Source organism: Oncorhynchus clarkii, chromosome 19 (assembly GCF_045791955.1).
Source record: "Oncorhynchus clarkii lewisi isolate Uvic-CL-2024 chromosome 19, UVic_Ocla_1.0, whole genome shotgun sequence".
NCBI classification, from domain to species: Eukaryota; Metazoa; Chordata; class Actinopteri; order Salmoniformes; family Salmonidae; genus Oncorhynchus; species Oncorhynchus clarkii.
This window is the reverse complement of record NC_092165.1, coordinates 562,315-588,479: the sequence shown is the minus strand read 5'-3', so window position 1 is coordinate 588,479 and position 26,165 is coordinate 562,315. Positions and strand designations below refer to the sequence as shown.

Below are 26,165 nucleotides of genomic sequence, written 5' to 3'. Positions count from 1 at the left end.
GAGGAACATGTGGAAATGCCCCTGTGTGTCTGTGGTTTCTGTGCCATATTTCCTGTAACTGTCTGACGAGGAACATGTGGAAATGCCCCTGTGTGTCTGTGGTTTCTGTGCCATATTTCCTGTAACTCTGACGAGGAACACGTGGAAATGCCCCTGTGTGTCTGTGGTTTCTGTGCCATATTTCCTGTAACTCTGACGAGGAACATGTGGAAATGCCCCTGTGTGTCTGTGGTTTCTGTGCCATATTTCCTGTAACTCTGACAAGGAACACGTGGAAATGCCCCTGTGTGTCTGTGGTTTCTGTGCCATATTTCCTGTAACTCTGACGAGGGACACGTGGAAATGCCCCTGTGTGTCTGTGGTTTCTGTGCCATATTTCCTGTAACTCTGACGAGGAACATGTGGAAATGCCCCTGTGTGTCTGTGGTTTCTGTGCCATATTTCCTGTAACTCTGACGAGGGACACGTGGAAATGCCCCTGTGTGTCTGTGGTTTTTGTGCCATATTTCCTGTAACTCTGACGAGGAACATGTGGAAATGCCCCTGTGTGTCTGTGGTTTCTGTGCCATATTTCCTGTAACTGTCTGACGAGGAACATGTGGAAATTCCCCTGTGTGTCTGTGGTTTCTGTGCCATATTTCCTGTAACTCTGACGAGGAACATGTGGAAATGCCCCTGTGTGTCTGTGGTTTCTGTGCCATATTTCCTGTAACTCTGACGAGGAACACGTGGAAATGCCCCTGTGTGTCTGTGGTTTCTGTGCCATATTTCCTGTAACTCTGACGAGGAACATGTGGAAATGCCCCTGTGTGTCTGTGGTTTCTGTGCCATATTTCCTGTAACTCTGACAAGGAACACGTGGAAATGCCCCTGTGTGTCTGTGGTTTCTGTGCCATATTTCCTGTAACTCTGACGAGGGACACGTGGAAATGCCCCTGTGTGTCTGTGGTTTCTGTGCCTTCAGAAAGTGGACATAACCCTTATTACTTAATACAGTCATAAACCCCTTCTTATTACAGCCTGGATTCAAAATGGATCCATATCTTTCTCCCCCATAATAACCAAGTAAAAACATGTTTTTAGAAATTGTTACATTTATTGAAAATTAAATACTGAAATATCTCATTTACATAAATTATTCACACCCCCGAGTCACTTTGTCTTTCTTTAAAGGCTCTAAGAGTCATTACAGATTAGAGTCTTTCTGGGTAAGGCTCTAAGAGTGATAACAGCTGTGAGTCTTTCTGGGTAAGTCTCTAAGAGCGATTACAGCTGTGAGTCTTTCTAGGTAAGTCTCTAAGAGTGATTACAGCTGTGAGTCTTTCTAGGTAAGTCTCTAAGAGCTTTCCACACCTGGATTGTGCAACATTCTTTTCTCAATTCTTCAAGCTCTGTCACATTGGTTGTTGATCATTGCTAGACAACTATTTCCAGGTCTGACCATAGATTTAAGTAACTGCTGAAAGGTGAATTCATCTCCCAGTGTCTGGTGGAAAGCAGACTGAACCAGGTTTTCCTCTAGGATTTTGCCTGTGCTTAGCTCCATTCCGTTTCTTTGTATCCTGTAAAACTCCCCAGTACTTAACTATTACAAGCATACCCATAACATGATGCAGCCACCACTATGCTTGAACATATGGAGTGTTACTCAGTAATGTGTTGTATTGGATTTGCCCCAAACATAACGCGTTGTATTCAGGACACAAAGTTAAATGCTCTACCACATTTGACGCACTATGACTTTAGTGTCTTGTTGCAAACAGGAAGCATGGTTTGGAATATTTTTATTCTGTACAGGCTTCCTTCTGTTCACTGTGTCATTTAGGTTAGTATTGTGGAGTAACGACAATGTTGTTGATCCATCCTCAGTTTTCTCCTATCACAGTCATTAAACTCTGTAACTGTTTTAAAGTCACCATTGGCCTCATGGTGAAATCCCTGAGCGGTTTCCTTCCTCTCCGGCAACTAAGTTAGGAAGGACGCCTGTATCTTTGTAGTGACTGGGTGTATTGATACACCATCTAAAGTGTAATTAATAACTTCACCAGGCTCAAAGGGATATTCAATGTCTGTTTGTTTTTTTACCCATCTACCAATAGGTGCCCTTCTTTGTGAGGCAGTGGAAAACCTCCCTGGTCTTTGTGGTTGAATCTGTGTTTGAAATTCACTGCTGGACTGAGGGACCTTACAGATAATTGTATGTGTGGGGAAAGAGATGAGGAAGTCATTAAAAAACTCATGTTAAACACTATTATACACAGTGTCCAAGCACATCTTCACTCCTGAACTTGAGGCTTGTCATAACAAAGGAGTTGAATACTTATTAACTGAAGACGTTTCAGTTTTAATTCATTTGTTAAAATGTTGAAAAACACAACAAAATGTGGGGAAAGTCAAGGGGTGTGAATACTTTCTGAAGGCACTGCATGTCTACACTTTGTAACCGTTAGCAATGATGCTAATGCTGCTGATGCTAATTATGCTGATGCTAATGCTGCTGCTAATGCTACTGATGATGCTAATGCTACTGATGATGCTTATGCTACTGATGCTGCTAATGCTACTGATGATGCTAATGCTACTGATGATGCTAATGCTACTGATGCTGCTAATGCTACTGATGATGTTAATGCTACTGATGATACCATTCTTCCCCATCTCAATTAAGAGTTAACTATAAAGTAGCCTCTGCATATCTGCATCAGTCCAGTAGTCCTGTGTTTTGCATAATATATATATATATATATAAAGAAACTTCCTCTGATTTTTCTCTCCCTCTAGTGGTCTCCTGATGTGGTTTAAGCATTTGCTGTGGAGTTGGAACATTTGGATGTAGTTGTTTTTCTATTGAAAGTGTGATTTCTGAGAGTGAAAACCAGGCAGAATCTGTCCTTGTTCCTGTGCCGTTGTGGTATTGAGTTTAGCGATACTAAACCTGGTATACAAGGCAAAATTCTGCTATTGTGACCTCACTAACACACTAACACTGTAATATATAAACACTGTGGTGTGTCTCTCTGTGTTAGGCCAGTGTGGTAACAGGAGATAGGGTATGGAGGGTTACATACACACTGTGGTGTCTCTCTGTGTTAGGAGACAGGGTATGGAGGGTTACATACACACTGTGGTGTGTCTCTCTGTGTTAGGCCAGTGTGGTAACAGGAGACAGGGTATGGAGGGTTACATACACACTGTGGTGTCTCTCTGTGTTAGGAGACAGGGTATGGAGGGTTACATACACACTGTGGTGTCTCTCTGTGTTAGGCCAGTGTGGTAACAGGAGACAGGGTATGGAGGGTTACATACACACTGTGGTGTCTCTCTGTGTTAGGCCAGTGTGGTAACAGGAGACAGGGTATGGAGGGTTACATACACACTGTGGTGTGTCTCTCTGTGTTAGGAGACAGGGTATGGAGGGTTACATAAACACTGTGGTGTGTCTCTCTGTGTTAGGCCAGTGTGGTAACAGGAGACCGGGTATGGAGGGTTACATAAACACTGTGGTGTGTCTCTCTGTGTTAGGAGACAGGGTATGGAGGGTTACATAAACACTGTGGTGTGTCTCTCTGTGTTAGGAGACAGGGTATGGAGGGTTACATACACACTGTGGTGTCTCTCTGTGTTAGGCCAGTGTGGTAACAGGAGACAGGGTATGGAGGGTTACATACACACTGTGGTGTGTCTCTCTGTGTTAGGAGACAGGGTATGGAGGGTTACATAAACACTGTGGTGTGTCTCTCTGTGTTAGGCCAGTGTGGTAACAGGAGACAGGGTATGGAGGGTTACATACACACTGTGGTGTGTCTCTCTGTGTTAGGAGACAGGGTATGGAGGGTTACATACACACTGTGGTGTCTCTCTGTGTTAGGCCAGTGTGGTAACAGGAGACAGGGTATGGAGGGTTACATACACACTGTGGTGTGTCTCTCTGTGTTAGGAGACAGGGTATGGAGGGTTACATACACACTGTGGTGTGTCTCTCTGTGTTAGGAGACAGGGTATGGAGGGTTACATACACACTGTGGTGTCTCTCTGTGTTAGGAGACAGGGTATGGAGGGTTACATACACACTGTGGTGTCTCTCTGTGTTAGGAGACAGGGTATGGAGGGTTACATACACACTGTGGTGTCTCTCTGTGTTAGGAGACAGGGTATGGAGGGTTACATACACACTGTGGTGTGTCTCTCTGTGTTAGGCCAGTGTGGTAACAGGAGACAGGGTATGGAGGGTTACATACACACTGTGGTGTGTCTCTCTGTGTTAGGAGACAGGGTATGGAGGGTTACATACACACTGTGGTGTCTCTCTGTGTTAGGAGACAGGGTATGGAGGGTTACATACACACTGTGGTGTGTCTCTCTGTGTTAGGAGACAGGGTATGGAGGGTTACATACACACTGTGGTGTCTCTCTGTGTTAGGCCAGTGTGGTAACAGGAGACAGGGTATGGAGGGTTACATACACACTGTGGTGTCTCTCTGTGTTAGGCCAGTGTGGTAACAGGAGACAGGGTATGGAGGGTTACATACACACTGTGGTGTCTCTCTGTGTTAGGAGACAGGGTATGGAGGGTTACATACACACTGTGGTGTGTCTCTCTGTGTTAGGCCAGTGTGGTAACAGGAGACAGGGTATGGAGGGTTACATACACACTGTGGTGTCTCTCTGTGTTAGGAGACAGGGTATGGAGGGTTACATACACACTGTGGTGTGTCTCTGTGTTAGGAGACAGGGTATGGAGGGTTACATAAACACTGTGGTGTCTCTCTGTGTTAGGAGACAGGGTATGGAGGGTTACATACACACTGTGGTGTGTCTCTCTGTGTTAGGAGACAGGGTATGGAGGGTTACATAAACACTGTGGTGTGTCTCTCTGTGTTAGGAGACAGGGTATGGAGGGTTACATACACACTGTGGTGTCTCTCTGTGTTAGGAGACAGGGTATGGAGGGTTACATACACTCTGTGGTGTGTCTCTGTGTGTTAGGCCAGTGTGGTAACAGGAGACCGGGTATGGAGGATGCCGTTGTTTCAACATTACACCAGACAGGTCACTGACTGCCAGCTGGCCGACCTCAACAATGTCGGCAAGTACAGCCGGTAAGAACACACACACACACACACACACACACACACACACACACACACACAGGTAACATCTAGAAACAACCCTAAACAACTTCTGTGTTAATGCCATCTTACGTGTGTGTGTGTGTGTGTGTGTGTGTGTAGTTCTGGCGGAGCCTGCACGGCGGCAGCGTTTCTGAGGGAGTTTGTGACGGCTCCTCATTGGGCGCACCTGGACATCGCCGGGGTGATGACCAATAAGGACGAGGTACGGTAGTCTTCTGGAACATTGATCTTAGAGCTGTTTTTGATTTTTGTATTGATTTTACCGGGTTCGTCTCACTGAGTTGAAATATCTTTTGCAAAAGAGACCTGGGCAAAATGGCAGAACACAAAGCTTAAAACATGTACAACATAAAACACTACAGTTTAGGGGGGACGCTAAAATAAAGGCTTTAAACTGTAGAACTGATCAATGCAGCGTCATACCAGGTCAGTTCATCCTTAAAAACTAAAACTAATGAATGAAGAAGATATTTGGCTGCAGAAGTGCCATTTCATATTGACCTCTACAGCTTCCTGTGAAATGACTTCACAAATACTGGAGGAGTTACTGGCTAGCTACAGTGGCTAGCTTAGCTAACGAACATCAACACACACTGGAGGAGTTACTGGCTAGCTACTGTGGCTAGCTTAGCTAACGAACATCAACACACACTGGAGGAGTTACTGGCTAGCTACAGTGGCTAGCTTAGCTAATGAACTAGCTAAGACGCATCAACACATACTGGAGGAGTTACTGGCTAGCTACAGTGGCTAGCTTAGCTAACGAACTAGCTATGATAACACACACTGGAGGAGTTACTGGCTAGCTACAGTGGCTAGCTTAGCTAACGAACTAGCTCTGTCGGTCACGGCGCGCATGATCAGAATGATACATCAATCACAACCCCTTCTGTTAGTGTTCTAGAACCATGATGACCACAACCCCTTCTGTTAGTGTTCTAGAACCATGACGACCACAACCCCTTCTGTTAGCGTTCTAGAACCATGACGACCACAACCCCTTCTGTTAGTGTTCTAGAACCATGACGACCACAACCCCTTCTGTTAGTGTTCTAGAACCATGACGACCACAACCCCTTCTGTTAGTGTTCTAGAACTATGACGACCACAACCCCTTCTGTTAGTGTTCTAGAACCATGATGCCCACAACCCCTTCTGTTCTGTCCGGCTGAGGGGTTGGATTGCTGAGAGACGCTGGCTGTTGTCCTGTTGGACATTAACAATACACTTTTCTCTTTTTAGATTCTCTCTCACTGTTTGTCTCTCTCCAGGTTCCCTACCTGAAGAAAGGAATGTCTGGGAGACCGACACGAACACTGGTAGAGTTCGCTGCTGGACTGGCCAACCAAGCCTGAAGACACACACCACACCTACACACACTGAGCTGGCTGGAGAATGATTATTCTGTAGAGACAGAGACACTGGTACTGTGTAGAGTCACAGACTGCTTCCCAAATAGCACCTTAATTCCCTCCCCATAGGAGTCTGGTCTAAAGTAGTGAACTATATAGGGAATAGGATGCTATTTGAGATGTATCCTGAGTCATCTGGTAGCAGCCTGCTGTGCATCGAGAGGGTGGACATTTCCACCCCCCTGCCCCAGCACATGTAACTAATTCCCTCTCTAGTTTATAGCCTACGTATTCATTGAGAAACTGAATGCATGTAAATGGACAAGGTATATCGTATCCTACCCTACAAGGTATATCGTATCCTTCCCTACAAAAAGAGTTTGCAGTCAGAATGCAGTGTAACTGTATCCAAAATATGTAATGTTTTAACTGCAGTTATTCTGCATTCACTGCTTCCAAAATACCACCGTCGACTTTAATCTTGTTTTGGAACGGTAACTACGCAGAGTGTTGTTGCGTAGCGACACTACGCAGCACTGCAATTTATAACTGGAAGAACGCAGGATGGCCTTTTCTGCGTAGCGTTCTTGCGTTGCATAGTAGGGTAAAAACGAGGCTTCAGTGACAGTCAGTTAACCTCTTCTGTCCAGTAGTTGTGGGAGAAACTAATGCTGAAGTTGGTATGCACTTTTGCGCACAAAAACTGTCAAATATTATTATTGCCATGTCATTTAAATAAAACACCAATAAAACAATTTTGGGGGATCAATGTGTCTTGTCACACTATATTATAGTGTAAATGACAAATTGTTTTAATTGCAAAACAATTATTTTAATCAAACCTTCTTTTTTTATATATATAGTCATTAAGTAGAACCTATTACATTCCTCAGCCAGTGTGGCATGTCCTAGTTGCTATATTTATCAACTTTTCAGACTACCCTGGCAACTTGTTTTTCAAATAGCACCTAGCAACAAATTTAGCTACTTTTAAAAATTTGTTTGGAACTTTTAGCAACTTTTGAAAAGTGACTCAAACGCACGCATTTCCCCCTCTGACAAAAACGATTTTCTCTGTCACACGTGCCTGGCTGCAACAGTGCATTGTGAGTGACGCCTGCAGCAAACCCAATGAATATAGTTGCTCACGAATGTTTGATCTTGAACAGAACTTACAACATCAATCAACATATCTAAATCAAAAGTGTACAGCCAGAAGAAGTACAGAAAAGAGTGCACCTGAACAAATGTCAAACAATATTTATTTTGACAGTCAATTTGAATAACGTTATTGCGGATTATACGTAATGGCGCAGATTTTACGTTATCACGCAATGACATCACAACGTCATTTAGTTGTCAACACTGCAAACAACCATCCAGGATGTCTTCCTCCATGGGCAGCGGGATGTTCCCCGGCCAGCAGTCCGCTGGTCCTCACCCTGTCGGCGGCCCGGGTCAGCCGGGACTACTGTCTGGAGCTCCGGGGAACAGGGTCCAGGGCCCCAACACTCTGGTGGACGACCTGGAGGCTTCTTTCGAGGTACGAGAGCAACAGCTAGCAGTGGTATAGCTAACGTAATGATACTAGCTAGCTGTGGTATAGCTAACGTAATGATACTAGCTAGCCGTGGTATAGCTAACGTAATGATACTAGCTAGCCGTGGTATAGTTAACGTAATGATACTAGCTAGCTGTGGTATAGCTAATGTAATGATACTAGCTAAGCTAACGTAATGATACTAGCTAGCCGTGGTATAGCTAACGGAATGAACTAGTGTTACTAGCGTTAGCCAGCTACATTGTTGTTGTTGTGCAGAGAGCAGTGTAGTCTGCTGAGGGGACAACGGCTCATCATAATGTCTGGAACAGAGCGAATGGCATCAAACACTTGGAAACCAAACCAATGTGTTTGATGTATTTAATACCATTTCATTGATTTACGCTCTAGTCATTACTACGAGCCCGTTCGCCCCAATTAAGGTGCCACCAACCTGGGCTGCAAGCATACTTTGCGTCTCATGTTTTACTGACTTTCCAGGACACAACTAGCACTCATATGTAACTCAATGTCATGTTATAGCTAGCTAAGTACATTTTATCTCTGGTCTGGCCTTACTGAAGCTAGCTAAGTGTTAGTAGTGAACTGTTAACCAGTTGTCTTGTGTCAGCAGGCTTGCTTTGCGTCCCTAGTGAGTCAAGACTACGTGAACGGAACCGACCAGGAGGAAATTCGGACAGGTGAGACCAGTAAAGTTCACGACCCAAAAGGGCACCGTATTCCCAGACGAGCTCCTAGGTGACCAACAACCATCCTCCTGGATAGCGACAGGGTATTAATGGTTTTGCTCCAGCCCTGTTTTAACACCTGATTTAGCCAATCAGGGTCCAGATGAGCAGCTGGTTGGTAGAAGCAGGTGTTTTACAACAGGGCTGTAGCAAAATCCTGCACACTCAGTAATTCAGGAGGAGAGTTGGCTAGCCTTGGGGCAGTTAGCTAGTTGCATATTAAACATTTTGAAACGCATTCATTAAAAATAATTTATTTCATTACTTTGCTGATCTAGCTAAAAATTAACTGACTTGCATGTCTGTCTGTGTCTCTCTCTCTTTAACCTGTCTGTCTCTCTCTCTCTCTCTAACCTGTCTGTCTCTCTCTAACCTGTCTGTCTCTCTGTCTCTCTCTCTCTTACCTCTGTCTCTCTCTCTAACCTGTCTCTCTCTAACCTGTCTGTCTCTCTCTCTCTAACCTGTCTCTCTAACCTCTCTCTCTCTAACCTGTCTGTCTCCCCAGGTGTGGATCAGTGTATTCAGAAGTTTCTGGATGTCGCCAGACAGACAGAATGTTTCTTCCTCTCTCTCTCTCTAACCTGTCTCTCTCTAACCTGTCTCTCTCTAACCTGTCTGTCTCTCTCTCTCTAACCTGTCTCTCTCTAACCTGTCTGTCTGTCTCTCTCTCTAACCTGTCTCTCTCTAACCTGTCTCTCTCTCTAACCTGTCTGTCTCCCCAGGTGTGGATCAGTGTATTCAGAAGTTTCTGGATGTCGCCAGACAGACAGAATGTTTCTTTCTCTCTCTCTCTCTCTAACCTGTCTCTCTCTCTCTCTCTCTAACCTCTCTCTCTCTCTAACCTGTCTGTCTCCCTCTCTCTCTAACCTGTCTCTCTCTCTCTCTCTCTCTAACCTGTCTGTCTCCCCAGGTGTGGATCAGTGTATTCAGAAGTTTCTGGATGTCGCCAGACAGACAGAATGTTTCTTTCTCTCTCTCTCTAACCTGTCTCTCTCTCTCTCTCTCTCTCTAACCTGTCTCTCGCTCTCTCTCTCTCTAACCTCTCTCTCGCTCTAACCTGTCTCTCTCTCTCTAACCTGTCTGTCTCTCTCTCTCTCTCTCTCTCTCTCTCTAACCTGTCTCTCTCTCTCTCTCTCTAACCTGTCTCTCTCTCTCTCTCTCTCTAACCTCTCTCTCTCTCTCTAACCTGTCTCTCTCTAACCTGTCTCTCTCTCTAACCTGTCTGTCTCCCCAGGTGTGGATCAGTGTATTCAGAAGTTTCTGGATGTCGCCAGACAAACAGAGTGTTTCTTCCTGCAGAAGCGTCTTCAGTTATCAGTCCAGAAACCTGACCAGGTGGTCAAAGAGGTAGATGATACTGTATACCAGGGGTATTCAATTCTTACCCTACCAGCTGTCCCAGGTCTAAATCAGTCCAGAAACCTGACCAGGTGGTCAAAGAGGTAGATGATACTGTATACCAGGGGTATTCAATTCTTACCCTACCAGCTGTCCCAGGTCTAAATCAGTCCAGAAACCCGACCAGGTGGTCAAAGAGGTAGATGATACTGTATACCAGGGGTATTCAATTCTTACCCTACCAGCTGTCCCAGGTCTAAATCAGTCCAGAAACTGAATTCAATTCTCAGTCCAGAAACTGAATTCAATTCTTACCCTACCAGCTGTCCCAGGTCTAAATCAGTCCAGAAACCTGACCAGGTGGTCAAAGAGGTAGATGATACTGTATACCAGGGGTATTCAATTCTTACCCTACCAGCTGTCCCAGGTCTAAATCAGTCCAGAAACCCGACCAGGTGGTCAAAGAGGTAGATGATACTGTATACCAGGGGTATTCAATTCTTACCCTACCAGCTGTCCCAGGTCTAAATCAGTCCAGAAACCCGACCAGGTGGTCAAAGAGGTAGATGATACTGTATACCAGGGGTATTCAATTCTTACCCTACCAGGTGGTCAAAGAGGTAGGTGATACTGTATACCAGGGGTATTAAATTCTTATCCTACCAGCCTTGCTGTTCTACATGGCCATTTAATAGCACCTACCAGGTGTCCCAGGTCTAAACCAGTCCCTGATTAGAGGAGAACAATGGGAGAAAAAAAACAGTGGAAATGGGTTCTAGAATTTGATGGTTCTATATGGATTAGGGTGAAGTCGCCACTAGATGCTGATCTTGGGTCAGTGTTACATTTTCCCCACTAATGGTTAATGTTAGGATTGGGGGAGGGGAGGCTTATCTTAGATCTGTGCCTAAGGGGAAACTTCACCAGTATGGGGATGTTCTGGTGTTAGGACAGCCTCCCTCTGCTGTTAACAGCTAGTCCATCTCTTCTCCCTCTCTTCTCTCCAGGATGTGTCTGAGCTGCGGAATGAACTCCAGAGGAAAGAGCTGCTTGTTCAGAAACACCTGTCTAAGCTGCACCACTGGCAGCAGGTACGTCCTCCGTGACCCGGAAACTGATAAGTTGTTGAGGAGTGTGTAAATGTGTTAGTAGGCCAACAGAAGGCTGTCCTCCCTTCCTCCTTTAGGCCAGGAAGCAGAGTCATCCATAGCCTCCTTTTTTTTCTGGGAAGCAGAGTCCTCCCCTCCTCCATAGCCTCCTTTAGACCAGGAAGCAGAGTCATCCATAGCCTCCTTTTTTTCTGGGAAGCAGAGTCCTCCCCTCCTCCATAGCCTCCTTTTGACCAGGAAGCAGAGTCATCCATAGCCTCCTTTTTTTCTGGGAAGCAGAGTCCTCCCCTCCTCCATAGCCTCCTTTTGACCAGGAAGCAGAGTCATCCATAGCCTCCTTTTTTTCTGGGAAGCAGAGTCCTCCCCTCCTCCATAGCCTTCTTTAGGCCAGGAAGCAGAGTCCTCCATAGCCTCCTTTTTTTCTGGGAAGCAGAGTCCTCCCCTCCTCCATAGCCTCCTTTTGACCAGGAAGCAGAGTCATCCATAGCTTCCTTTTTTTTCTGGGAAGCAGAGTCCTCCCCTCCTCCATAGCCTCCTTTTGACCAGGAAGCAGAGTCATCCATAGCCTCCTTTTTTTCTGGGAAGCAGAGTCCTCCCCTCCTCCATAGCCTCCTTTTGACCAGGAAGCAGAGTCCTCCATAGCCTCCTTTTGGCCAGGAAGCAGAGTCTTCCCCTCCTCCATAGCCTCCTTTTTTTCTGGGAAGCAGAGTCCTCCCCTCCTCCATAGCCTCCTTTTGACCAGGAAGCAGAGTCATCCATAGCTTCCTTTTTTTTCTGGGAAGCAGAGTCCTCCCCTCCTCCATAGCCTCCTTTTGACCAGGAAGCAGAGTCATCCATAGCCTCCTTTTTTTCTGGGAAGCAGAGTCCTCCCCTCCTCCATAGCCTCCTTTTGACCAGGAAGCAGAGTCCTCCATAGCCTCCTTTTGGCCAGGAAGCAGAGTCTTCCCCTCCTCCATAGCCTCCTTTTTTTCTGGGAAGCAGAGTCCTCCCCTCCTCCATAGCCTCCTTTAGGCCAGGAAGCAGAGTCCTCCCCTCCTCCATAGCCTCCTTTAGGCCAGGAAGCAGAGTCCTCCATAGCCTCCTTTTGGCCAGGAAGCAGAGTCTTCCCCTCCTCCATAGCCTCCTTTTTTTCTGGGAAGCAGAGTCCTCCCCTCCTCCATAGCCTCCTTTAGGCCAGGAAGCAGAGTATTCCCCTCCTCAATAGCCTCCTTTTTTTCTGGGAAGCAGAGTCCTCCATAGCCTCCTTTTGGCCAGGAAGTAGAGTCGTCCATAGCCTCCTTTTGGCCAGGAAGCAGAGTCCTCCCCTTGTCCATAGCCTCCTTTTGACCAGGAAGCAGAGTCCTCCCCTCCTCCATAGCCTCCTTTTGACCAGGAAGCAGAGTCCTCCCCTTGTCCATAGCCTCCTTTTGACCAGGAAGTAGAGTCCTCCATAGCCTCCTTTAGGCCAGGAAGCAGAGTCCTTCCCTCCTCCATAGCCTCCTTTTAACCAGGAAGTAGAGTCCTCCATAGCCTCCTTTTAACCAGGAAGCAGAGTCCTCCCCTCGTCCATAGCCTCCTTTTAACCAGGAAGCAGAGTCCTCCCCTCGTCCATAGCCTCCTTTTAACCAGGAAGTAGAGTCCTCCATAGCCTCCTTTAGGCCAGGAAGCAGAGTCCTCCATAGCCTCCTTTAGGCCAGGAAGCAGAGTCCTTCCCTCCTCCATAGCCTCCTTTTAACCAGGAAGTAGAGTCCTCCATAGCCTCCTTTAGGCCGGGAAGTAGAGTCCTCCATAGCCTCCTTTAGGCCAGGAAGCAGAGTCCTCCATAGCCTCCTTTTGACCAGGAAGCAGAGTCCTCCATAGCCTCCTTTAGGCCAGGAAGCAGAGTCCTTCCCTCCTCCATAGCCTCCTTTTAACCAGGAAGTAGAGTCCTCCATAGCCTCCGTTTAACCAGGAAGTAGAGTCCTCCCCTCGTCCATAGCCTCCTTTTAACCAGGAAGCAGAGTCCTCCCCTCGTCCATAGCCTCCTTTAGGCCAGGAAGCAGAGTCCTCCATAGCCTCCTTTAGGCCAGGAAGCAGAGTCCTCCATAGCCTCCTTTAGGCCAGGAAGCAGAGTCCTCCATAGCCTCCTTTTTTTCTGGGAAGCAGAGTCCTCCCCTCCTCCATAGCCTCCTTTTGACCAGGAAGCAGAGTCCTCCATAGCCTCCTTTTTTTCTGGGAAGCAGAGTCCTCCCCTCCTCCATAGCCTCCTTTTGACCAGGAAGCAGAGTCATCCATAGCCTCCTTTTTTTCTGGGAAGCAGAGTCCTCCCCTCCTCCATAGCCTCCTTTTGACCAGGAAGCAGCGTCCTCCATAGCCTCCTTTTGGCCAGAAAGCAGAGTCTTCCCCTCCTCCATAGCCTCCTTTTTTTCTGGGAAGCAGAGTCCTCCCCTCCTCCATAGCCTCCTTTAGGCCAGGAAGCAGAGTCCTCCCCTCCTCCATAGCCTCCTTTAGGCCAGGAAGCAGAGTCCTCCATAGCCTCCTTTTGGCCAGGAAGCAGAGTCTTCCCCTCCTCCATAGCCTCCTTTTTTTCTGGGAAGCAGAGTCCTCCCCTCCTCCATAGCCTCCTTTAGGCCAGGAAGCAGTCTTCCCCTCCTCCATAGCCTCCTTTTTTTCTGGGAAGCAGAGTCCTCCATAGCAGAGTAGAGTCGTCCATAGCCTCCTTTTGGCCAGGAAGCAGAGTCCTCCCCTTGTCCATAGCCTCCTTTTGACCAGGAAGCAGAGTCCTCCCCTCCTCCATAGCCTCCTTTTGACCAGGAAGCAGAGTCCTCCCCTTGTCCATAGCCTCCTTTTGACCAGGAAGTAGAGTCCTCCATAGCCTCCTTTTAACCAGGAAGTAGAGTCCTCCCCTCGTCCATAGCCTCCTTTTAACCAGGAAGCAGAGTCCTCCCCTCGTCCATAGCCTCCTTTTAACCAGGAAGTAGAGTCCTCCATAGCCTCCTTTAGGCCGGGAAGTAGAGTCCTCCATAGCCTCCTTTAGGCCAGGAAGCAGAGTCCTCCATAGCCTCCTTTTGACCAGGAAGCAGAGTCCTCCATAGCCTCCTTTAGGCCAGGAAGCAGAGTCCTTCCCTCCTCCATAGCCTCCTTTTAACCAGGAAGTAGAGTCCTCCATAGCCTCCTTTTAACCAGGAAGTAGAGTCCTCCCCTCGTCCATAGCCTCCTTTTAACCAGGAAGCAGAGTCCTCCCCTCGTCCATAGCCTCCTTTAGGTCAGGAAGCAGAGTCCTCCATAGCCTCCTTTAGGCCAGGAAGCAGAGTCCTCCATAGCCTCCTTTAGGCCAGGAAGCAGAGTCCTCCATAGCCTCCTTTTTTTCTGGGAAGCAGAGTCCTCCCCTCCTCCATAGCCTCCTTTTGACCAGGAAGTAGAGTCATCCATAGCCTCCTTTTGACCAGGAAGTAGAGTCATCCATAGCCTCCTTTTTTTCTGGGAAGCAGAGTCCTCCCCTCCTCCATAGCCTCCTTTTGACCAGGAAGCAGAGTCATCCATAGCCTCCTTTTTTTCTGGGAAGCAGAGTCCTCCCCTCCTCCATAGCCTCCTTTTGACCAGGAAGCAGAGTCCTCCATAGTCTCCTTTTGGCCAGGAAGCAGAGTCTTCCCCTCCTCCATAGCCTCCTTTTTTTCTGGGAAGCAGAGTCCTCCCCTCCTCCATAGCCTCCTTTAGGCCAGGAAGCAGTCCTCCCCTCCTCCATAGCCTCCTTTTGGCCAGGAAGCAGAGTCTTCCCCTCCTCCATAGCCTCCTTTTTTTCTGGGAAGCAGAGTCCTCCCCTCCTCCATAGCCTCCTTTAGGCCAGGAAGCAGAGTCTTCCCCTCCTCCATAGCCTCCTTTTTTTCTGGGAAGCAGAGTCCTCCATAGCCTCCTTTTGGCCAGGAAGCAGAGTCCTCCCCTTGTCCATAGCCTCCTTTTGACCAGGAAGCAGAGTCCTCCCCTCCTCCATAGCCTCCTTTTGACCAGGAAGCAGAGTCCTCCCCTTGTCCATAGCCTCCTTTTGACCAGGAAGTAGAGTCCTCCATAGCCTCCTTTTAACCAGGAAGTAGAGTCCTCCCCTCGTCCATAGCCTCCTTTTAACCAGGAAGTAGAGTCCTCCATAGCCTCCTTTAGGCCAGGAAGCAGAGTCCTCCATAGCCTCCTTTAGGCCAGGAAGCAGAGTCCTCCATAGCCTCCTTTAGGCCAGGAAGCAGAGTCCTCCATAGCCTCCTTTAGGCCAGGAAGCAGAGTCCTCCATAGCCTCCTTTAGGCCAGGAAGCAGAGTCCTTCCCTCCTCCATAGCCTCCTTTTAACCAGGAAGTAGAGTCCTCCATAGCCTCCTTTAGGCCGGGAAGTAGAGTCCTCCATAGCCTCCTTTAGGCCAGGAAGCAGAGTCCTCCATAGCCTCCTTTTGACCAGGAAGCAGAGTCCTCCATAGCCTCCTTTAGGCCAGGAAGCAGAGTCCTTCCCTCCTCCATAGCCTCCTTTTAACCAGGAAGTAGAGTCCTCCATAGCCTCCTTTTAACCAGGAAGTAGAGTCCTCCCCTCGTCCATAGCCTCCTTTTAACCAGGAAGCAGAGTCCTCCCCTCGTCCATAGCCTCCTTTAGGCCAGGAAGCAGAGTCCTCCATAGCCTCCTTTAGGCCAGGAAGCAGAGTCCTCCATAGCCTCCTTTAGGCCAGGAAGCAGAGTCCTCCATAGCCTCCTTTAGGCCAGGAAGCAGAGTCCTCCATAGCCTCCTTTAGGCCAGGAAGCAGAGTCCTCCATAGCCTCCTTTAGGCCAGGAAGCAGAGTCCTTCCCTCCTCCATAGCCTCCTTTTAACCAGGAAGTAGAGTCCTCCATAGCCTCCTTTAGGCCAGGAAGCAGAGTCCTCCATAGCCTCCTTTTGGCCAGGAAGCAGAGTCCTCCATAGCCTCCTTTTGGCCAGGAAGCACAAGTGTATTCTACATGAGTCCTTCCCGGAAGACTTTTGAAATCTGACACCCTTTGTTTTCTGGGAGGAGAAATGATACACGCTACTTCTCCTTTTATCCTGAAATGTCTTGTACAACTAGATACACTAGTCTATCACTTTACACCATTCATGTTACGACCCCTGGAAACATCATTTACCTGTGGAGGAGTCTCATTTCATACAAGCGCGTTTTAGTCCACTTTCCCTCCTCGCCACCGCCCCTCGATTTACCTTTGACCTTTTTGGAAAGGAGACGAGAGCGGACGGAGGAGTTGATTAAATCTAATTGAGAAAAGACCGTGGTCTACTTTGCTGGCTCCGTGCCGCATCACTTCCTGTATCCTGTCTCATTCTGTTTTTGAATGGGCTTCAAGAATATATCAAATTGATGAAAATGCGGTCCTTTAAGAGGTGACATAATGTCTGGTCCAGCATCATGATAACATGTCTGGTCCAGCATCATGATAACATGTCTGGTCCAGCATCATGATAACATGTCTGGTCCAGCATCATGATAACATGTCTGGTCCAGCATCATGATAACATGTCTGGTCCAGCATCATGATAACATGTCTGGTCCAGCATCATGATAACATGTCTGGTCCAGCATCATGATAACATGTCTGGTCCAGCATCATGATAACATGTCTGGTCCAGCATCATGATAACATGTCTGGTCCAGCATCATGATAACATGTCTGGTCCAGCATCATGATAACATGTCTGGTCCAGCATCATGATAACATGTCTGGTCCAGCATCATGATAACATGTCTGGTCCAGCATCATGATAACATGTCTGTCTGTAGGTAATATCATGTCTGGTCCAGCATCATGATAACATGTCTGTCTGTAGGTAACATAATGTCTGGTCCAGCATCATGATAACATGTCTGTCTGTAGGTAATGTGTCTGGTCCAGCATCATGATAACATGTCTGTCTGTAGGTAATGTGTCTGGTCCAGCATCATGATAACATGTCTGTCTGTAGGTAATGTGTCTGGTCCAGCATCATGATAACATGTCTGGCTGTAGTTAATATCATGTCTGGTCCAGCATCATGATAACATGTCAGGTCTGTAGGTAATGTGTCTGGTCCAGCATCATGATAACATGTCTGTCTGTAGGTAATATCATGTCTGGTCCAGCATCATGATAACATGTCTGTCTGTAGGTAACATAATGTCTGGTCCAGCATCATGCTAACATGTCTGTCTGTAGGTAATGTGTCTGGTCCAGCATCATGATAACATGTCTGTCTGTAGGTAATATCATGTCTGGTCCAGCATCATGATAACATGTCTGTCTGTAGGTAATATCATGTCTGGTCCAGCATCATGATAACATGTCTGTCTCTAGTTAATATCATGTCTGGTCCAGCATCATGATAACATGCCTGTCTCTAGTTAATATCATGTCTGGTCCAGCATCATGATAACATGCCTGTCTCTAGTTAATATCATGTCTGGTCCAGCATCATGATAACATGTCTGTCTCTAGTTAATATCATGTCTGGTCCAGCATCATGATAACATGTCTGTCTCTAGTTAATATCATGTCTGGTCCAGCATCATGATAACATGCCTGTCTCTAGTTAATATCATGTCTGGTCCAGCATCATGATAACATGCCTGTCTCTAGTTAATATCATGTCTGGTCCAGCATCATGATAACATGTCTGTCTCTAGTTAATATCATGTCTGGTCCAGCATCATGATAACATGCCTGTCTCTAGTTAATATCATGTCTGGTCCAGCATCATGATAACATGTCTGTCTCTAGTTAATATCATGTCTGGTCCAGCATCATGATAACATGTCTGTCTCTAGTTAATATCATGTCTGGTCCAGCATCATGATAACATGTCTGTCTCTAGTTAATATCATGTCTGGTCCAGCATCATGATAACATGTCTGTCTCTAGTTAATATCATGTCTGGTCCAGCATCATGATAACATGTCTGTCTCTAGTTAATATCATGTCTGGTCCAGCATCATGATAACATGTCTGTCTCTAGTTAATATCATGTCTGGTCCAGCATCATGATAACATGTCTGTCTCTAGTTAATATCATGTCTGGTCCAGCATCATGATAACATGTCTGTCTCTAGTTAATATCATGTCTGGTCCAGCATCATGATAACATGTCTGTCTCTAGTTAATATCATGTCTGGTCCAGCATCATGATAACATGTCTGTCTCTAGTTAATATCATGTCTGGTCCAGCATCATGATAACATGTCTGTCTGTAGTTAATATCATGTCTGGTCCAGCATCATGATAACATGCCTGGTCTGTCTGTAGGTAATGTGTCTGGTCCAGCATCATGATAACATGTCTGTCTGTAGGTAATGTGTCTGGTCCAGCATCATGATAACATGTCTGGTCTGTCTGTAGGTAATGTGTCTGGTCCAGCATCATGATAACATGTCTGTCTGTAGGTAATGTGTCTGGTCCAGCATCATGATAACATGTCTGGTCTGTCTGTAGGTAATGTGTCTGGTCCAGCATCATGATAACATGTCTGGTCTGTCTGTAGGTAATGTGTCTGGTCCAGCATCATGATAACATGTCTGTTCTGTAGTTAATATCATGTCTGGCCCAGCATCATGATAACATGCCTGGTCTGTCTGTAGGTAATGTGTCTGGTCCAGCATCATGATAACATGCCTGTCTCTAGTTAATATCATGTCTGGCCCAGCATCATGATAACATGTCTGTCTGTAGGTAATGTGTCTGGTCCAGCATCATGATAACATGTCTGTCTGTAGGTAATGTGTCTGGTCCAGCATCATGATAACAGGTCTGGCTGTAGTTAATATCATGTCTGTTCTGTAGTTAATAACATGTCTGGTCTGTCTGTAGTTAATATCATGTCTGGTCCAGCATCATGATAACATGTCTGTCTGTAGTTAATATCATGTCTGGCCCAGCATCATGATAACATGTCTGGCTGTAGTTAATATCATGTCTGGTCCAGCATCATGATAACATGTCTGTCTGTAGTTAATATCATGTCTGGCCCAGCATCATGATAACATGCCTGTCTGTAGGTAATGTGTCTGGTCCAGCATCATGATAACATGTCTGTTCTGTAGTTAATAACATGTCTGGTCTGTCTGTAGTTAATATCATGTCTGGTCCAGCATCATGATAACATGCCTGTCTGTAGTTAATATCATGTCTGGTCCAGCATCATGATAACATGTCTGGCTGTAGTTAATATCATGTCTGGTCCAGCATCATGATAACATGTCTGGCTGTAGTTAATATCATGTCTGGTCCAGCATCATGATAACATGTCTGGCTGTAGTTAATATCATGTCTGGTCCAGCATCATGATAACATGTCTGGCTGTAGTTAATATCATGTCTGGTCCAGCATCATGATAACATGTCTGTCTGTCTGTAGGTAATGTGTCTGGTCCAGCATCATGATAACATGTCTGGTCTGTCTGTAGGTAATGTGTCTGGTCCAGCATCATGATAACATGTCTGTCTGTAGGTAATGTGTCTGGTCCAGCATCATGATAACATGTCTGTCTCTAGTTAATATCATGTCTGGTCCAGCATCATGATAACATGCCTGTCTGTAGGTAATATCATGTCTGGTCCAGCATCATGATAACATGTCTGTCTGTAGGTAATGTGTCTGGTCCAGCATCATGATAACATGTCTGTCTCTAGTTAATATCATGTCTGGTCCAGCATCATGATAACATGTCTGTCTCTAGTTAATATCATGTCTGGTCCAGCATCATGATAACATGTCTGTCTCTAGTTAATATCATGTCTGGTCCAGCATCATGATAACATGTCTGTCTCTAGTTAATATCATGTCTGGTCCAGCATCATGATAACATGTCTGTCTCTAGTTAATATCATGTCTGGTCCAGCATCATGATAACATGTCTGTCTCTAGTTAATATCATGTCTGGTCCAGCATCATGATAACATGTCTGTCTCTAGTTAATATCATGTCTGGTCCAGCATCATGATAACATGTCTGTCTCTAGTTAATATCATGTCTGGTCCAGCATCATGATAACATGTCTGTCTCTAGTTAATATCATGTCTGGTCCAGCATCATGATAACATGTCTGTCTCTAGTTAATATCATGTCTGGTCCAGCATCATGATAACATGTCTGTCTCTAGTTAATATCATGTCTGGTCCAGCATCATGATAACATGTCTGTCTCTAGTTAATATCATGTCTGGTCCAGCATCATGATAACATGTCTGTCTCTAGTTAATATCATGTCTGGTCCAGCATCATGATAACATGTCTGTCTCTAGTTAATATCATGTCTGGTCCAGCATCATGATAACATGTCTGTCTGTAGTTAATATCATGTCTGGTCCAGCATCATGATAACATGTCTGTCTGTAGTTAATATCATGTCTGGTCCAGCATCATGATAACATGCCTGGTCTGTCTGTAGGTAATGTGTCTGGTCCAGCATCATGATAACATGTCTGTCTGTAGGTAATGTGTCTGGTCCAGCATCATGATAACATGTCTGGTCTGTCTGTAGGTAATGTGTCTGGTCCAGCATCATGATAACATGTCTGTCTGTCTGTAGGTAATGTGTCTGGTCCAGCATCATGATAACATGTCTGTCTGTAGGTAATGTGTCTGGTCCAGCATCATGATAACATGTCTGGTCTGTCTGTAGGTAATGTGTCTGGTCCAGCATCATGATAACATGTCTGTTCTGTAGTTAATATCATGTCTGGCCCAGCATCATGATAACATGCCTGTCTCTAGTTAATATCATGTCTGGCCCAGCATCATGATAACATGTCTGTCTGTAGGTAATGTGTCTGGTCCAGCATCATGATAACATGTCTGTCTGTAGGTAATGTGTCTGGTCCAGCATCATGATAACAGGTCTGGCTGTAGTTAATATCATGTCTGTTCTGTAGTTAATAACATGTCTGGTCTGTCTGTAGTTAATATCATGTCTGGTCCAGCATCATGATAACATGTCTGTCTGTAGTTAATATCATGTCTGGCCCAGCATCATGATAACATGTCTGGCTGTAGTTAATATCATGTCTGGTCCAGCATCATGATAACATGTCTGTCTGTAGTTAATATCATGTCTGGCCCAGCATCATGATAACATGCCTGTCTGTAGGTAATGTGTCTGGTCCAGCATCATGATAACATGTCTGTTCTGTAGTTAATAACATGTCTGGTCTGTCTGTAGTTAATATCATGTCTGGTCCAGCATCATGATAACATGTCTGGCTGTAGTTAATATCATGTCTGGTCCAGCATCATGATAACATGTCTGGCTGTAGTTAATATCATGTCTGGTCCAGCATCATGATAACATGTCTGGCTGTAGTTAATATCATGTCTGGTCCAGCATCATGATAACATGTCTGGCTGTAGTTAATATCATGTCTGGTCCAGCATCATGATAACATGTCTGTCTGTCTGTAGGTAATGTGTCTGGTCCAGCATCATGATAACATGTCTGGTCTGTCTGTAGGTAATGTGTCTGGTCCAGCATCATGATAACATGTCTGTCTGTAGGTAATGTGTCTGGTCCAGCATCATGATAACATGTCTGTCTCTAGTTAATATCATGTCTGGTCCAGCATCATGATAACATGCCTGTCTGTAGGTAATATCATGTCTGGTCCAGCATCATGATAACATGTCTGGTCTGTCTGTAGGTAATGTGTCTGGTCCAGCATCATGATAACATGTCTGTTCTGTAGTTAATATCATGTCTGGCCCAGCATCATGATAACATGCCTGGTCTGTCTGTAGGTAATGTGTCTGGTCCAGCATCATGATAACATGCCTGTCTCTAGTTAATATCATGTCTGGCCCAGCATCATGATAACATGTCTGTCTGTAGGTAATGTGTCTGGTCCAGCATCATGATAACATGTCTGTCTGTAGGTAATGTGTCTGGTCCAGCATCATGATAACAGGTCTGGCTGTAGTTAATATCATGTCTGTTCTGTAGTTAATAACATGTCTGGTCTGTCTGTAGTTAATATCATGTCTGGTCCAGCATCATGATAACATGTCTGTCTGTAGTTAATATCATGTCTGGCCCAGCATCATGATAACATGTCTGGCTGTAGTTAATATCATGTCTGGTCCAGCATCATGATAACATGTCTGTCTGTAGTTAATATCATGTCTGGCCCAGCATCATGATAACATGCCTGTCTGTAGGTAATGTGTCTGGTCCAGCATCATGATAACATGTCTGTTCTGTAGTTAATAACATGTCTGGTCTGTCTGTAGTTAATATCATGTCTGGTCCAGCATCATGATAACATGCCTGTCTGTAGTTAATATCATGTCTGGTCCAGCATCATGATAACATGTCTGGCTGTAGTTAATATCATGTCTGGTCCAGCATCATGATAACATGTCTGGCTGTAGTTAATATCATGTCTGGTCCAGCATCATGATAACATGTCTGGCTGTAGTTAATATCATGTCTGGTCCAGCATCATGATAACATGTCTGGCTGTAGTTAATATCATGTCTGGTCCAGCATCATGATAACATGTCTGGCTGTAGTTAATATCATGTCTGGTCCAGCATCATGATAACATGTCTGGCTGTAGTTAATATCATGTCTGGTCCAGCATCATGATAACATGCCTGGCTGTAGGTAATATCATGTCTGTTCTGTAGTTAATAACATGTCTGGTCTGTCTGTAGGTAATGTGTCTGGTCCAGCATCATGATAACATGTCTGTCTCTAGTTAATATCATGTCTGTTCTGTAGTTAATAACATGTCTGGTCTGTCTGTAGGTAATGTGTCTGGTCCAGCATCATGATAACATGTCTGTCTCTAGTTAATATCATGTCTGGTCTGTCTGTAGTTAATAACATGTCTGGCCCAGCATCATGATAACATGCCTGTCTGTAGTTAATATCATGTCTGTTCTGTAGTTAATAACATGTCTGGTCTGTCTGTAGTTAATATCATGTCTGGCCCAGCATCATGATAACATGTCTGTCTCTAGTTAATATCATGTCTGGTCCAGCATCATGATAACATGTCTGTCTGTAGTTAATATCATGTCTGTTCTGTAGTTAATAACATGTCTGGTCTGTCTGTAGTTAATATCATGTCTGGCCCAGCATCATGATAACATGTCTGTCTCTAGTTAATATCATGTCTGGCCCAGCATCATGATAACATGCCTGTCTCTAGTTAATATCATGTCTGGTCTGTCTGTAGTTAATATCATGTCTGGTCCAGCATCATGATAACATGTCTGTCTCTAGTTAATATCATGTCTGGCCCAGCATCATGATAACATGTCTGTCTCTAGTTAATATCATGTCTGGCCCAGCATCATGATAACATGCCTGTCTCTAGTTAATATCATGTCTGGCCCAGCATCATGATAACATGCCTGTCTGTAGTTAATATCATGTCTGGTCCAGCATCATGATAACATGCCTGTCTCTAGTTAATATCATGTCTGTTCTGTAGTTAATAACATGTCTGGTCTGTCTGTAGTTAATATCATGTCTGGCCCAGCATCATGATAACATGTCTGTCTCTAGTTAATATCATGTCTGGCCCAGCATCATGATAACATGCCTGTCTCTAGTTAATATCATGTCTGGCCCAGCATCATGATAACATGTCTGTCTCTAGTTAATATCATGTCTGGTCCAGCATCATGATAACATGTCTGTCTCTAGTTAATATCATGTCTGGCCCAGCATCATGATAACATGTCTGTCTCTAGTTAATATCATGTCTGGTCCAGCATCATGATAACATGTCTGTCTCTAGTTAATATCATGTCTGTTCTGTAGTTAATAACATGTCTGGTCTGTCTGTAGTTAATATCATGTCTGGCCCAGCATCATGATAACATGTCTGTCTCTAGTTAATATCATGTCTGGCCCAGCATCATGATAACATGCCTGTCTCTAGTTAATATCATGTCTGGCCCAGCATCATGATAACATGTCTGTCTCTAGTTAATATCATGTCTGGTCCAGCATCATGATAACATGTCTGTCTCTAGTTAATATCATGTCTGGCCCAGCATCATGATAACATGCCTGTCTGTAGTTAATATCATGTCTGTTCTGTAGTTAATAACATGTCTGGTCTGTCTGTAGTTAATATCATGTCTGGTCCAGCATCATGATAACATGTCTGTCTCTAGTTAATATCATGTCTGGCCCAGCATCATGATAACATGCCTGTCTGTAGTTAATATCATGTCTGTTCTGTAGTTAATAACATGTCTGGTCTGTCTGTAGTTAATATCATGTCTGGTCCAGCATCATGATAACATGCCTGTCTGTAGTTAATATGTTTGTTCTGTCTGTAGTTAATATCATGTCTGTTCTGTCGGTAGTTAATATCATGTCTGTCTGTTCTGTCTGTAGGTTCTAGAGGATGTCAGTGTCCAGCATCGTAAACCGTCAGATCTCCCTCCACCTGGACCACTGGCCTTCCTGGAACAGGCCTCAGCTAGTCTACCTGCTGCACCACTCAAACAGACCTAACACACACACCGGTCTCTCTCTTCTGGAAAGGACATCATCTTTGTTTTATTTTTGACTTGTGTAAATATTTCTGAGTCTGTTTTTTTTGTGCTGACAGAATAAATGAGTTTGGATCAGAACGAAAATCAATCTAAGAAAGATGTCGAAATGATTTAACATCTTTTTAGTTAGTCTTTGTCAAGGTGCCAATGATTTTGGAGGCGACAACATTATGGACAGACGTTGATCTGACGGTGAACGAGAGAATTGGTTTATGTGACCGAGAGAATTGGTTTATGTGACTGAGAGAATTGGTTTATGTGACTGAGAGAATTGGTTTATGTGACTGAGAGAATTGGTTTATGTGACTGAGAGAATTGGTTTATGTGACTGAGAGAATTGGTTTATGTGACTGAGAGAATTGGTTTATGTGACTGAGAGAATTGGTTTATGTGACCGTGTGTTCTTTATAGATCTTGTGATGACACTATTAGAGGTTGGCAGATTAATCGGAATGGCAGATTAATTAGGGCCGATTTCAAGTTTTCATAACAATCGGAAATCGGTAATTTTGTGTGCCGATAAAAATAAAAAAAATGTGTATATATATATATATTTATATATTTTACCTTTATTTAACTAGGCAAGTGAGTTAAGAACACATTCTTATTTTCAATGACGGCCTAGGAACAGTGGGTTAACTGCCTTGTTCAGGGGCAGAACAACAGACTTTTCACCTTGTCAGCTCTGGGATTTTTTGTTCTTGCAACCTTAGAGTTAACTAGTCCAACGCTCTAACCACCTGCCTCTCATTGCACTCCACGAGGAGCCTGCCTGTTACGCGAATGCGATAGGTGCCAAGGTAAGTTGCTAGCTAGCATTAAACTTATCTTATAAAAATCAATCAATCATAATCACTAGTTATAACTTCGCATTGGATGATTTAACAAAAGCGCATTTGCGAAAAAAGCACAATCGTTGGACGACTGTACCTAACTACAAACATCAATGCCTTTCTTAAAATCAATACACAGAAGTGTATATATTTTTAAACCTGCATATTTAGCTAAAAGAAATGTAGGTTAGCCCTGATTAACTAGGTCAACAAAACTAAGGAGATGATTGTGGACTTCAGGAAACAGCAGAGGGAACACCCCCCTATCCACATCGATGGAACAGTAGTGGAGAGGGTAGCAAGTTTTAAGTTCCTCGGCATACACATCACAGACAAACTGAATTGGTCCACTCACACAGACAGCATCGTGAAGAAGGCGCAGCAGCGTCTCTTCAACCTCAGGAGGCTGAAGAAATTCGGCTTGTCACCAAAAGCACTCTTGATTTGATGTATTTTGATTTGAGGTGAAATTGTGTCACTTCTCTTGTGTTCATTGCACGCAGAGTCAGTGTATATACAACAGTTTGGGCCACCTGGCTCATTGCCAACAAATTGCCAGAATTTTACGTAATTATGACATAACATTGAAGGTTGTGCAATGTAACAGGAATATTTA

General features: G+C 44.9%; 2 protein-coding genes across 2 annotated transcripts in view; both read left to right on the top strand.

The window, feature by feature from the left end:
* Window positions 1-7,249, top strand: part of LOC139374073 (cytosol aminopeptidase-like) — a 34,126-nt gene extending 26,877 nt beyond the window's left edge. Inside the window, exons 13-15 of the mRNA XM_071115056.1 lie at window positions 4,987-5,099; window positions 5,232-5,334; window positions 6,404-7,249. Coding sequence (XP_070971157.1) covers window positions 4,987-5,099; window positions 5,232-5,334; window positions 6,404-6,487 — 300 coding nt within the window. The 3' untranslated portion in view covers window positions 6,488-7,249. The remainder of the gene's footprint in view (window positions 1-4,986; window positions 5,100-5,231; window positions 5,335-6,403) is intronic.
* Window positions 7,250-7,836: 587 nt separating this feature from the next.
* LOC139374072 (mediator of RNA polymerase II transcription subunit 28-like) lies at window positions 7,837-24,951 on the top strand. Its single transcript, XM_071115055.1, has 5 exons — window positions 7,837-8,027; window positions 8,659-8,725; window positions 10,008-10,120; window positions 11,119-11,202; window positions 24,556-24,951. Exons 1-5 carry the CDS (start codon window positions 7,869-7,871, stop codon window positions 24,673-24,675), a joined length of 543 nt encoding a protein of 180 aa, XP_070971156.1. The 5' UTR covers window positions 7,837-7,868; the 3' UTR covers window positions 24,676-24,951.
* Window positions 24,952-26,165: the final 1,214 nt, after the last annotated feature.

Bases quoted from the DNA above. Each gene is read 5' to 3' on its own strand.
- LOC139374072 (XM_071115055.1), top strand. From the start codon at position 7,869: ATGTCTTCCTCCATGGGCAGCGGGATGTTCCCCGGCCAGCAGTCCGCT. The intron at 8,028-8,658 runs GTACGAGAGCAA...TTGTGTCAGCAG, and splicing joins ACCTGGAGGCTTCTTTCGAG to GCTTGCTTTGCGTCCCTAGT. The intron at 11,203-24,555 runs GTACGTCCTCCG...TTCTGTCTGTAG, and splicing joins AGCTGCACCACTGGCAGCAG to GTTCTAGAGGATGTCAGTGT.